At 38.1% G+C, this 13,478-nt stretch overlaps 1 protein-coding gene across 1 annotated transcript; it reads left to right on the forward strand.

Annotated features, from left to right (window-relative positions):
- Positions 1-1,436: 1,436 nt before the first annotated feature.
- LOC116713623 (calpain-1 catalytic subunit-like) lies at positions 1,437-13,410 on the forward strand. The gene is made up of 23 exons (XM_032553829.1): positions 1,437-1,574; positions 3,080-3,107; positions 4,580-4,826; positions 6,153-6,222; positions 6,304-6,422; positions 6,521-6,654; positions 6,755-6,923; positions 7,001-7,084; positions 7,165-7,250; positions 7,815-7,889; positions 8,647-8,807; positions 10,133-10,302; positions 10,417-10,428; positions 10,740-10,951; positions 11,029-11,068; positions 11,168-11,233; positions 11,390-11,447; positions 11,598-11,662; positions 11,801-11,869; positions 11,945-12,023; positions 12,114-12,227; positions 12,500-12,558; positions 12,634-13,410. The coding sequence occupies exons 3-23, from the start codon at positions 4,581-4,583 to the stop codon at positions 12,658-12,660; spliced, it is 2,115 nt and encodes a 704-aa protein (XP_032409720.1). The 5' UTR covers positions 1,437-1,574; positions 3,080-3,107; position 4,580; the 3' UTR covers positions 12,661-13,410.
- Positions 13,411-13,478: the final 68 nt, after the last annotated feature.

Raw genomic sequence — 13,478 nt, forward strand, 5'->3', positions numbered from 1 at the left:
AAAATCGTATTCAATCTGTAGTAATGAGCTGAATGTTGCTTTGTTTATAGTTATACACTTAACTCAACGTTAACCGTTTTCTGAATTGAAAAAAGTTTGTATTCAACTGCAGAAAATTTGTCTGCTAGTAAATCTAGTAGCAACAGCAAAAACTTGCATCTGCAAAATGTTTAGAGGAGCTCAATAAAAATCAATGTCACACCTTTCAGATGTTATTTGTAGAACATTTAGAAAACCATGTATCACTTTCATTTCATTTTTAAAATTTGATGAGCTGCTACATAAAATCTCAACAACATGAAATTTGTAGTTGTAATGTGTGAAAATATGGAAAATTTCAAGGGGTGAGATTACTTTTGCAAGGCACTGCTTATATAGGGCAGAACGGGGCTGGATGTCAGTAAATCTCTCCCCCTACAGGCGCTGTTACAAAATGTTGGCATGTACATAGAGGCCACAGACAAGGTATTGTCACTCAGCAGTTTAGTACTTCACATCGAGGTGATCAAGGATCTGTGTCAAGATCTGAAAATTAATTTCCACATACTACATTCCCCGTAAAAATTTGACTGAGCCTGTGTAATTTTGGAAAAGAGAAAGAGTTAATATCAGATTTTTATTTGTAATTTTTTTAAAACCCACATAATACTAAACTAATATAATTTTCATTCTTCCTCACAAGTATGTGCTATTTTGTGATTTATACCACAGAAATAAAATGAAGTTTGTGGCCCTAACAAAATGTACAGCAATAAAAATTAGTTTTTAACTGTATCCATTAGAAATAGTTTAATCCTTAGTAAGGAGCAGAAAAATGAGTTGGTAGTTTGATTCTGTTCTTTTTATTTAACACTATTTGTCAGTTCATAACATTATAGAGGTGCTTCTATTAGATGTTGTTGTTAAGATATAAAATTAAGACTGAATTTTAAAATACAAATTTTCAGAAAAGTTCCTTTCAAAATGCTTTTCTAATTGATATACAGTTGAGATAATCAATCAAAGTTGCATTTGGCGGTGTGTACCTGTTGAAAGAATAGATAGGTTATTCTAACCAGGCACTCTTATGTAGGCCTCCATTACACAGAGAAATAAGACTGATTAAGCAAAAAGTGTGACACCCAACCCCACTCTCTGATCTTCAGTACAGTGGAAAGACTATCCTGGTGCGTTTATAGTTTCCCAACAGTTTGTGAATAAGAAAATAATTTTGCCACCAAGCATTAGCTTTGTTAGTAGTTTAAAATATCTACATGCTCATAGAATTACATGATACGTAGTTTATTTTCAACAGCGTCTCATATCTTTTTTTTTTTTTAATTCTCCCGATTTATTATTTCGTTCAAGTCAGAGAGCATGTTTTTGGTCTTTAGAGCCCCTAGCGGCTACGGTGCGGTACTGGCGGCTTGCAGTGTGCCCTCCTCTAGAGGTGGGCTGGTCTGATCTGCAGCGAGCGCAGACTGAGAGGAGGGAGGACCACTCAGACTGTCCCCCTGTCACTGATTCACAGATTAGCGCAATAACCGCTTTCTGTTTCATATTCTGGGAGCCTGAAGCAGTTTTCCTAACCGGTGGTGAGTTGATCGCGTCGCTTTAGTGAACCACTTTATTTACTTCGTGTGTGATTAACGGTGCCCGATAGGTTTATTGTGGTGCGGAGAGCTGGATTTAATCTGCTGCACCTTGTCGCTCTGGTAAGAATAGAAAAGGAAGTGACAGCTGCGCAGTGAGGTGAAAAAAATCAGTTCAGCTGCTGATTTTAGCTCTAAAATCAGAGCAGCTTTCATCTATAGTTATGAGAATCTTTTGTGTAACATGCAGGCCGCTTCCAGACAGGCCTGTATGCTCCTGCTGAACAGGTGCTGCAGAACAGTTCTGGTTCAAGCAGCAGGCCTCACTTACTGCGACTTTTTACAGCATCTGAAAGAAAGAATCCACTGAGGATTTCACAAAGTGTTTAACATATTGTATGGGCAGCATTTGTTTGGCCCCTGCAGTCACCTGACAGAGAGGTGGTATGTTGTTTTTGAATTGTTTAGGGTTAAAGTCCTGTGGATGACACCATCAGCATTGTTACTGTAGGGATCAGTGTTGTGTTCTTTCCCCATTATTGAAGAAAAACCAGATCCATTCAGATCTATGGTGTGATTTTGAAAGAGGGTCTTTCCTGTAGAGTCTCCACAGGCGTGAGGGGCCTCCGTTTGGGGACTGGCCTCCTTTAACAATGCCCCTGTTAAAGGGGCACAAGCATAACCTCGTTTGGCTCCTAACACATCTTTCACTTCTATCATTTTTTCACTTCCTGGGCCTTGCTGAATTATTCATAACACCTGAACATTTTCACATTTGGTACAGTCATAAAACTTTCTGTATTGCACTTAGATTTTATGTAGCAGTGAATCATTATGAAGTGGAAGTAAAATCAAACACGGTGTCCAAAAGTGTTACACGTATTTTAATGCAATCTCAAATGTTTTGGAGCCTCTACTTATTTTCTATGTTTAGTTCCTTTTCCCCGTCAACTCTGAAAGAAACCATCCCCACAGCATGGTGCTGCCACCATCGTGTTTTATGACAGGGATGTTGTATTCAGGCTGATGTGAAGTATTAGCTTACTGCCAATGAGCCAAAAAGTCTAGTTTTTGTCTTGTCTGAACAGAGCTACATCTTCCACATGACTGCCTTGTTTCTTGATCTTCTTTCATTTAATTATATATAATTTTTTTGTTGGTTTATCACTTAAAATCTCAATAAAATTCACCCTTTGTCAGTAATTTGATGTGAATACTTGTGTAAAGAACCTTCCAAAAGGTATTTTTTGCACAGACTCTGCTCATTAGGATTCATTTCAGGTAGAGCAGAGCTACACTATTGTTCAAGTTTTCCCTTAGCACAGATCCAGGAAGCAACACAGACGAATCTTTGTATTGATTATGTTAGGCTTTTGTAACTTGTGGGGAAATTTTAGTGTGAAAGAACATCTTTCAAGTTAAAATAGTAAATATTTTTGGTCATTTGATTAATTTCCAGCTCTAAATCAATGCATAACCATTTCTCTCTGTTTCCTTCCTCCCCATAGTCCCTTTCAGCCTGTCCATAAAGAAAAGGTATCATATATACACATTTTTTAGTATTTTAATTTTTATTTTGGGCATTGGTGTATTTAAATTGTATTTAATTTTTTAAATCAGTGCATGCTTTTTGCTTGCTAATTATCCTCTGCTGGCTTCTATTTTTATTGATTTCTAACTGTTTCCAGGTCAGTTTGCTTTCTCTTGATATAAGGCTACATCTTAGCCATGTTTCAACTTAAAATGAAAGGTACTGTTACAGAACAATCTGAATCTAATTACTGGAACCATTAGGTTTTTTCTGAAAGCTAAATGCTCACAGATACAAACTTTTGTGCTTTTCTTGTAGCTTTTGGGGTTAGAATAACACAAGGTAGTGCACATTCACAAAGTGAATAGCTTCAGTAATTTCCACTTACAAAAGTGCAGTGTGTGTTTATATTGAGCCTTCTGAATCGGTACTCTGTAGACCCACCTTTTGTTGCAATGACAGCTGCAAGTCTTTTAGGCTTAGTTTCTAGCAGCTTTGCACTTCTAGAGACAGAAATGTTTCCCCGTTCATCTTTGCCATATTTTGTAGCTCAGCCAAACTCGACTTACAGCATTTGTGAATGTCAATTCTTAACCATGAATTTTTAATTGGTTTTAGGTCCGGACTTTGACCGGGCCATTCAAACACACGAGTATGGTTTGATCTAAACCTCCTCTGTAGTTCTGGCTGTAGGTTTATAATTTTTCTGCTCAAAGAGGTTCCTATCCAGTATGTTTACTGTGATTAAATTACACTCATGTGAAACTGCACCGATTTTGTGATTTCAGAAGTAAGCCCAGAGCCCCCATCTCTGGGCTTAGTTCCACTGGATTTTATTTATGGGTATCAGAGCAAAATAGGGCTAAATACACACACATCACACTTAAAAAAAAGAAATTTCAGCTTTTTTCACTTTCAAATTTGACAAGAAAAAATAGTAGGTGCATGAATTTGTGCAGGAGTACTATTGTGAAATCTCCAGCTTTGGAAGTTTGTGTGTGGGGTGTGTGTGTGTGTGTGTGTGTGTGCAAATCAAAGCTATAGTCCGGGGATTTTGCAGCTTCAGTCCTTGATTGTCCTTTGGATGCAAAAGTTGCAGGACAGCGACTCAAACAAATGGTTAATGATCAGGCATTTGCAAAACTTCCTGATATGCCAAAGAGGTATTTCAGCATTTTGATTCATGAGTGTTGGAGCAGGGATGCATCCAAAAGCTGGAGGACAGTGACACTCATGGGTTGGAGTTGCAGACCCGTGCTTTAATTATTAATAAGTAAATGTGGACAAGAAAAAAATCTAAGTGCTACAGCTTCATTCAGAAACTTTTGCTATAAGCAGATTTCTGTATTTTCTTTTTCTAACCAGACTTATACCACTGGATGTTGTAACATTCAGACAAGAGCGTGTCACTGTTTAACTTGCTTCTATTTATAAATTGCACCCGTCTACGCGCTCCATATTTCTGTCCTGCGCCCAGTATGTATCCGGTTGGTGGGATATCTGCAAGCATATACGCCAACAGACTCCGGTCAGAGGGCATGGGTTCCAATGAGCAGGCCGTGCACTTTGCCAGCCAGGACTACGAGGCTCTGAAGCAGGAGTGCGTGGAGGCAGGCTGCCTGTTTGAGGACCCCTGCTTCCCCGCTGAGCCCCCATCTCTGGGCTTCAAAGAGCTTGCACCCTATTCATCTAAAACCAGAGATGTGGAGTGGATGAGACCCACGGTAAGAAAATATCAAGGCAAAGTTTATGCTGTCCTGTTGGTCGTTATTGGTGAATGATAACAGTGAGTGAAAATAAACTGCTATCACAGTATTCACAACTGTCAAACAGAAAATTAGTCAATAATTTTATCTATAGTATAATCCAGGGGTGTCAAAATCCTTTTCATTTTGGCCCGTATGAAGATCATAAATTATTCCTAAGGGCCATTTGTGGCTGAATACATTAATAAAACTACATATTAAACTGTTAAAATATTATAGCTTTCTCTGTATTCAATGAGTACCTCTTAAAATTAAATAATATTGAACATTTTTACATACTCATATAATTTTACACTGTAAAAATAAAAACTGATTTGATTTGACTGGTATAATAATATTTAAGCATGCCACTATTATCTTGAAGTTCTATTTATGAGGCTCTGTGTCTTGAGGGCCACATAAATAGTTATGACGGGCCGGATCAGGCCCGCGGCCCTTTGACCACATGTGTGTTTGGCATACGAGACATAATCTATTACATAAATCCATTCTAAAATGAGTTGTAGTTCTAAACATCTTTTTGTTCAATATGTTTACTGCTTATTTACTTCTTCTTTTAATAATAAATCAAGTCTTAACAGGCTGGTGAATAAGTCAGACTATCTACTCTAGCTGCCAGCCTGCACGCTACTGCTTAAGAGGCTGCTTAAGTTGAAAATTGTGGTTTTAAAACAGTGATGAATGGGTCCATTATAGTTTACACACCATGTCTATCACTGTTTTTTTGTAACTAGAAATTTGCCATTTTCTGGTAAGTGAAGAAAGGAAGTTTTGTAGTCTTCTTTCAGCCAGCGGAATGGCAGTATGCCGCAACACTTACAGAGTGCTAATAATCACTCTGTTAAGCCAGAGGAATTTTAAAATAATTATAAAAATAACTAATTAAGTTAGTAGAAAGAAGCTACATTAATTGAAAAAGTATATCTTAAAAAACAAAGTAATATAATAATTTAAAAAAACCTAACTTTTTAATGTCTTCTTGTTGCCGGCAAACTGATGGCCAGGAATTTCAGGACAGGAATTTGATTTTGACTGTTGCATGCAAGCAGGCATATCATGTCTCACTTTACATGTTGCAAACCTGGACAGAATCAGACTTGTAGGGACAGGCGCTTTGCAGACCTCTGCAGCTGTTGGCATCTCAGACCTTTCCCCTCTCTGACATTTGTTTACAGCTCCTCGGTATTTACAGAGTGAAACCTCATGGGAGGGTGGCAGCCAGAAAAAGAAGTGATTTCTTTGAAAGAGTTTGATTGTCATGAATCATTTCTGTTATCTTTGTAGGAACTGACAGGTGATCCCCAGTTTATTGTGGGCGGAGCCACCAGAACGGACATCTGTCAGGGTGCTCTTGGTGAGTTATAAATTTGTTGTGAAAATAAGTTAAAAGAACATATTCTGATGTGAGGTTCTGGCCTCTGATTTTCCCCTCCAGGCGACTGCTGGCTCTTGGCAGCCATTGGCTCTCTGACCCTGAATGAGAGGCTCCTTCATCGGGTTGTTCCACACGGCCAGTCCTTCCAAGATGACTACGCTGGAATCTTCCACTTCCAGGTTCTTTACTTACAATTTTCTACCTTTCCTTTTTTTTTTTTTTCCTATTCACGCAAACTCGATGGATCTCTTTTTTAATGCACTGCTTTGCATTGCAGTTCTGGCAGTTCGGCGAGTGGGTAGACGTTGTGATTGACGATCGATTGCCTGTCAAAGACGGAGAGCTCATGTTTGTCCATTCAGCTGAGGGCAATGAATTTTGGAGTGCACTCTTAGAGAAAGCTTATGCCAAGTAGGTTTGAAAAATCGCTTGCATTAGTTTGTTCAGAGGGATATTCTGAAGTGTTGCTGCTAAAAGCAATTAGTCTGAAGGTTTTTTTATTTGCTATCAGGCTAAATGGCTCCTATGAGGCTCTGTCTGGAGGAAGCACCACCGAGGGCTTTGAGGATTTCACAGGGGGGGTGTCTGAGATGTACGAGCTGTGCAAGGCTCCCAAAGATCTCTACAGGATAATCAGTAAAGCCTTGGAGAGGGGCTCCCTGCTGGGCTGCTCTATTGACGTAAGTGTCGTTTGCGCCTATTCATCTAGAACGACAATTTAATTCTACATTATAAATTTCTGCTCACATGCTCACAGATAACCAGTGCCTTCGACATGGAGGCTGTGACCTTCAAGAAGCTTGTGAAGGGCCACGCCTACTCTGTCACTGCATTGAAGGAGGTTTGTCTCTCTGCAACTCGGTCAACACAAAGCATTAAAGTTGTGGTTTGACATTTCCTCACCACTTTGCTGTGTGGCAGGTTGATTACGCTGGCAACATGGTGCGCCTTATCCGAATACGTAACCCCTGGGGCCAGGTGGAGTGGACTGGAGCCTGGAGTGACAAGTGAGTGTATTCAAACTTACAGGTGCATCTCAAGATGTGAATTTATTTCTGTCCTTAAATCCAAAAAGTGAAAGCTGTATATCATGTAGATTCATTAAACACATAGGGCATATTTCAACATGTGTGTTTTCCTTCTGCTGAACTTTCTATTCACATATTTGGAGACTGCACCCTGTGAATACCCATCTTGATTAACAATTATCATATGTGACTTGTAGAGGTTATCGCTGATTGTCTCATGGACATCTGTTATTTTAGCATAATAGGCCATAAAATCACACTCTTCTACAGATTTTTCTTAATTGTAATGCAATATCATTATTTTATGAGAAACTAAATTTCAGGTTTTCATGAGCAGTTAGTCATAATCATCTAAGTTTAACAGTTGTAAAACCTGAAATATACCACTCTTTGCAGTAAATCTAATTATGAGTTTCAAATTTTGAATTAAACTTCTGAAACCAGTTAAGTCAGTGATGTTCAGATTTATTGAGATGTACCTTTAAATTTTGTGAACATTTAGCTTTGGAGGGTTGTTTCTTATGTCATGTCTGTCATTCATAGTTCCAGTGAATGGGATGAAATTGACCCATCTGAAAGGGAAGACCTGCATCTTAGCATGGAAGACGGAGAGTTTTGGTAAGATTTACATCTTCACATACAACAAGAAGTTAAAAGGAATAATATACATTTCTGTTTGGCAAACTGCTTGGTTTCATACAACACCCTCCAGTGTCTTCTCTCATAAAGGTTTATGAAAAGCCTTAAAAATTATTTCATGTTGCATTGCAATTACGTAATCTGGCACTGAAAAAGTCAGAAAAATAAAATCCTATTAATTTAACATATATTGAGAGAAGTGTAGCCACCAGACACAGTGAGAGAAGACAGTTTGCTGAAGGACTTCATGCCTACTGTTAAGTACAATGGAGAACCTATAATGCTGTGTGCCCTAGATAACGTTGCTGGACTGCATGTTATCATGAACTCTTTAAAATATCAGGGCATTTGAGTAAAATCTCTAGAACTCAACAAGAAAATTGCAAATTGAATAATGGCTTAGCTCCAGAGTACCTAAATCCAGTGCTGGAAACCCAATGCCCTGCAATTTTTAGATACATCCCTGCTCCAACACACTTGAGTAGCCAAACATTCCTCTCTCTGTATGATACAAACTTGTAAAATGTCACAGGAAAAGATTTTGCTTCTCCATTGTCAAAAAAGAGGTTTGCATAGTTGCAACAAGACAAGGCAAAGAATTGTGGCACTGGTGATTTATTTTTAAAAATTAGTTTATCATGATTATTTCTTAATGTGATTCAAACTAATCTAATCTAACTTTTATTGAAATTGTTTGCACAGTGTAACAATGTTTCTGGTTTTTTTGGGGATTCAGGATGTCCTTCAGTGACTTTTTGAGGCAGTTTTCCCGACTGGAAATCTGCAACTTGACTCCGGACGTCCTGAGTGAGGATAGCCTGAGTCACTGGAACACCATGAAGTTCTACGGCACATGGAGGAGAGGCAGCACAGCCGGGGGCTGCAGGAACCATCCCAGTGAGTCAACAGCAAAAATCCAAAAACATGTAGCAGAATATTAACATCAGGGTTCCTTCACGGTCATGAAGAGATACCACCAGTGTGGTATCTGGTGTCATTTTCCTGATCCTGAAGGAAAAAGAAAATTTAGTAGGACCAAATTTTCCCAGACTTTTTCTTCAGTCTTTTTTTCTAAGGGACAAATGTCTACTGGTGCTTAATAAATGCAATGATTTTACATTAATATCTTTGAAGTGTATGTTTCCTATCTTTGATTTGCCCCACAACTTACTGACTTTTAATTTATTGACTAAATGTGTACAAGTTGCAATCAAAAAAGTCCCATTTTACTACCTTTGTAGTCTCTGAAACAACTTTAAAAAATGTGTTGATATGGGTTTATACATCACTGAATGGGCATGAGCCAAAATTCTTGTCAAGTATAGCCCAGGATGAGCCTTTAAAGTCTTGAGATTCTTGCTGACTGCTTTCCCAGAACTGGAATCAAACAAGATGTGGCAGCATTTAGTTTTGCTCCTAAACTCTGGAACAAACTCTCTGAAAACCTGACATATCCAGAGAAACTGCTGGTTCTTTTAAATCAACAAAACATTTAGTTCACTGAAGCTTTTGATCAAAAAGTCACAATAATGAACTGCTTGCCCAATCAGTGAAGACAGTATTCAGTTTTTCTAAGGCGATTAATCTGTTTCAAATTTCTAATTAGGAGTTGTTCCTATTAATGCTGTTAAGTGTTTGACATGTTGATCTCTTTTTAAGCAAAGCTTTAAGGTTTTTTGTTCTGTTTTTAGTGTTTTCCTTTGATGTGAAATTAAATCACTTTTGATTGTCTTGTGCTTGGTGCTAAAATACAAATAAACTTGCCTCGCCTTTTATTCAGGTTGAACAGAACCTGTAGTGCTTAGACTGTGTCTAAAAGTTCTAATAAATTAATAACAAAAAACTTTTTTTATTAAAAAAACAGCTTGGAATTCTGGAGGGAAATTTATACTAACAAAGACACAAAATTAACAAAGCTTTTCTTTAAAGAGTCTGCTTAGTCCAAGGGTTAAAGAGTTTAAAATAGGGCCAATTTAAGTAGTTCCAGATGCAAAAAAAGTAGTTGCTGTATACCACACTCTGAAAATCACAGGCCAGTCTCAGCATTGTGTTGTTTCAGTAACACTGAAAACTAAAAATAATAGGAGATGCTTACTGTTCAAAGTCCAGATTTCCATAAGAATTCTTTTTTATAAATATGTAAAAGTGGCTATGTGTAGAAACTCTATAATATGTGTAAGTTTTCACAAAACTGGCTTGACATAAATGCTCCACTTCTGTAGACACATTTTGGATAAATCCTCAATATAAGATCACGTTGCTGGAGGAGGATGATGACCCAGAGGATGATGAGGTGGCGTGCAGTTTCCTTGTAGCCCTCATGCAGAAGGACCGGCGCAGATACCGACGCCATGGTCAGGACATGCACACCATTGGCTTTGCTGTCTATGAAGTGAGAACCATGATGAACTGCATGGATCCCCTCTGTTCTGCTCCTGTAGTTTATTAAAAATGTCTGCTGCCTCATGCCACCCATTAACAATCTTCCCTTCTGTTCCTTTTGCAGATTCCAGAGGAGGTAGGTACAGGATCCCTTATTGAGAACCTTATTACTTGTTACTCATTTGGCGATTTCCAAAATATAGCTAAACATATGCAAGATGAAGAGTTTCCTTTAAAGGTCTGTGTTGGGATTATGTACATGAAACACCACAACAGAAAAACATTTTGCATTCATTTACAAGAGCTCTTTAAACTGCAACCAAACTACTCACTAAAGCAACTCAAATCTTTTAAACACACTTGGCAGTAATCAGTGCATTGTGTTATATTATTTGACATGGAAATATGAAAATCCATGTTAAGTCATTTGTCTCCTGCTGTCCTCAGTACAGAGGCTGCCAGAATGTCCACTTGAAGAAAAATTTCTTCTTGAGTAATTCATCGTGCGCTCGATCTGAGACCTTCATCAACCTTCGTGAAGTGAGCACTCGGCTGCGGCTGCCGCCCGGGGAGTACCTCATCGTGCCCTCCACCTTCGAGCCTGGCAAAGAGGCCGACTTCGTCCTCAGGGTTTTTACCGAAAAGCAGTCAGAGACAGAGTGTGTCTTTTTTTTCTTTCATTTTCATCATTAGCACGATGTGGGAAGGGAAATCTCATATTTATTTTTTGTTGCAGGGAACTGGATGATGAAATATCTGCTGATTTTGGAGATGAGGTGTGCATCAAGGATGAATTTCTCAAACCTCTTCTTTTTGGAACTAATTGTTTGAAGTATATAGATCTCTGATTTTTATGTTTACTTTTTGTCTTGCAGGAGGAAATAACGGAAGATGATATTGATGATTCATTTAAGTCCATGTTTGCCCAACTAGCAGGAGAGGTAACCTGAAATTTAACGGAATGGTGTTGATAATTGTAGTATTTGGATTGTTCTCAGGTGTAGAACCTTATTAAGCAAAAAGCAGGATTTTAATGCAGTTAAAAAAGAACATGGCTCTGGTACTGCTATTTATTTTCTTTCTTTGTGGTTATACAGGACATGGAAATCTCTATTCGTGAGCTCAGGACAATTCTCAACAGAGTGGTCACCCGACGTGAGTTTTCTCTTTAACCTCTGAGTAATTTTAATGTTCCTGTGGAGTCTTATCAGTTTGTGTATAGTTTGTGCACCAGTTTTCAGACTGTTTACAAACTGTAGTGTGTCTATGGTTTATCAATAAAAAATCACAATTTTGCTGTTTCAGACAAAGATCTAAAGACTGATGGCTTCAGCATAGAATCATGCAGAACCATGGTCAATCTGATGGATGTATCCTTATGACCTATTGCATGAAAATAAACTAGTTAACTCCAGTTCTGCTGGTTATATTTTTGGAAAATGTGTGCATTTGTCAGCATAATAATTGCCTCGATGTGTCATTTGCTGCCTTAACACGTACTTTGCCAGAAAGATGGCAGTGCTCGCCTGGGACTGGTAGAATTTCAGATCCTGTGGAACAAAATCCGAAAGTGGCTGGTAAAAATGAGAAAAATGGGGGTGTACTCTTAATCCCTTTGTTTTTATTCACATTTTTGCCTCTTTATTTTCCAGGTCACTTTCAGAGAGTTTGATCTTGACAAGTCAGGAGCCATGAGCTCATATGAGATGCGACTCGCTGTGGAAGCAGCAGGTCTAATGTTCACAGCTTTCTTGTTGAGATTAATACTTTCAAGAAACATAATGATTTCATATTTTAAACCTGTACTATTTCTCTGCGCAGGCTTTAAACTGAATAACCGGTTGCACCAGATTCTGGTGGCGCGGTATGCAGAGAATGAACTGATTGATTTTGATAACTTCATCTGCTGCTTGGTCAAGCTTGAAGCCATGTTCAGTGAGTAATTCTGCACTAAATATATCCAAACTTCAAACACCTCAGAGTTTTGCTCAATTGATTAATCTCAATATTAGGACTGTAGCACAACTGCTGGCCTACCAAGGCATGACTGTCCATCTACACTGACTGAATCAGCAAAGAGCACTATGATCAGGGTTTTCCATTGATCTATCACATAAAATACTTGTGTGGTTAAAACTTAAAGTTTAGATGCAATACAGCTAGTGTTGCAAAGCAACTTAACCTTCTAAATCCTTTCAATTTAACAGGGTCTTTTCAGCAGCTAGACAAGGAGGGATCAGGAGCTGCTGAGATAAATCTCACAGAGGTGAGTGATGTTGTAAAAAATATATTATTTAAAACTTTAGTTGTGTCTAACTTTTGTTTCTGATTCTTTTTTCAGTGGCTTTATCTGACCATGTGTGGATGAGGAGCCCTGCAGTTTCAGGAGAAGCTGCAAAAATATAGTGCCTGCCGCTCTGAGGACCCCTCAGGCTGTGAAACACCCCACCTCAGTGCAAACACAACCTAACATAGGAGCTTTATAAGAATTCGCAGGTGCATTAAAGCCACATGTGTCCTAGAAATATTTTTGAAGATATGCAATACCACAGTGAAAAAAAAAATTGTCATGTAAATTAGTCATCTCCAGTACTGGAAATAGCAGCATGTGCCTTTGCATGATACACCAGCTGGAATCTGCATCATAATTTGACATTTTTATTTACTAAGTTTATTTTAATATTATTACTGTCAAATTATGTCCTAATTTTATGTCATTTTATGCTTACTAAAAGCTGTTAGTGTATTTGTGATTTTTCCTGTCAATATAATCATTCTTATTTATTTTTTAATCAAAAATAATTACCTCAGAATTTCATTGGAGTTGCTAACTCCCACCTCCAGGTGGCACTAGAGTCCTAGTTAATGCCAACTTTTCACTTTTATGTTAAGCTAGTTCAGTATTTAAGTTGAAGAAACTAGTCGTCGTTTTGCACTGAAATCTTAGCTGAAGCAAGCCACCAGTGATGTCGTCTCACATTAATCACATTTACTGACCTTAAACAGACATGATTTTTATGTAAGGGTTGCCTTGTTAACAGCAATTTTATGTGCCATTTTATGTCATGTTTTGTGAATGTATGTTGTGCCTTCAATAAATATTTACCCCAAAACGGTATTATAATCTGTGTTTTGACCCACTAAACTGCAGAGCAGCAGATGATCCTATGATGTTGGTAAAGGTTA

The sequence above is a fragment of the Xiphophorus hellerii genome, chromosome 22, assembly GCF_003331165.1.
Source record: "Xiphophorus hellerii strain 12219 chromosome 22, Xiphophorus_hellerii-4.1, whole genome shotgun sequence".
In the NCBI taxonomy this organism is placed as follows: Eukaryota; Metazoa; Chordata; class Actinopteri; order Cyprinodontiformes; family Poeciliidae; genus Xiphophorus; species Xiphophorus hellerii.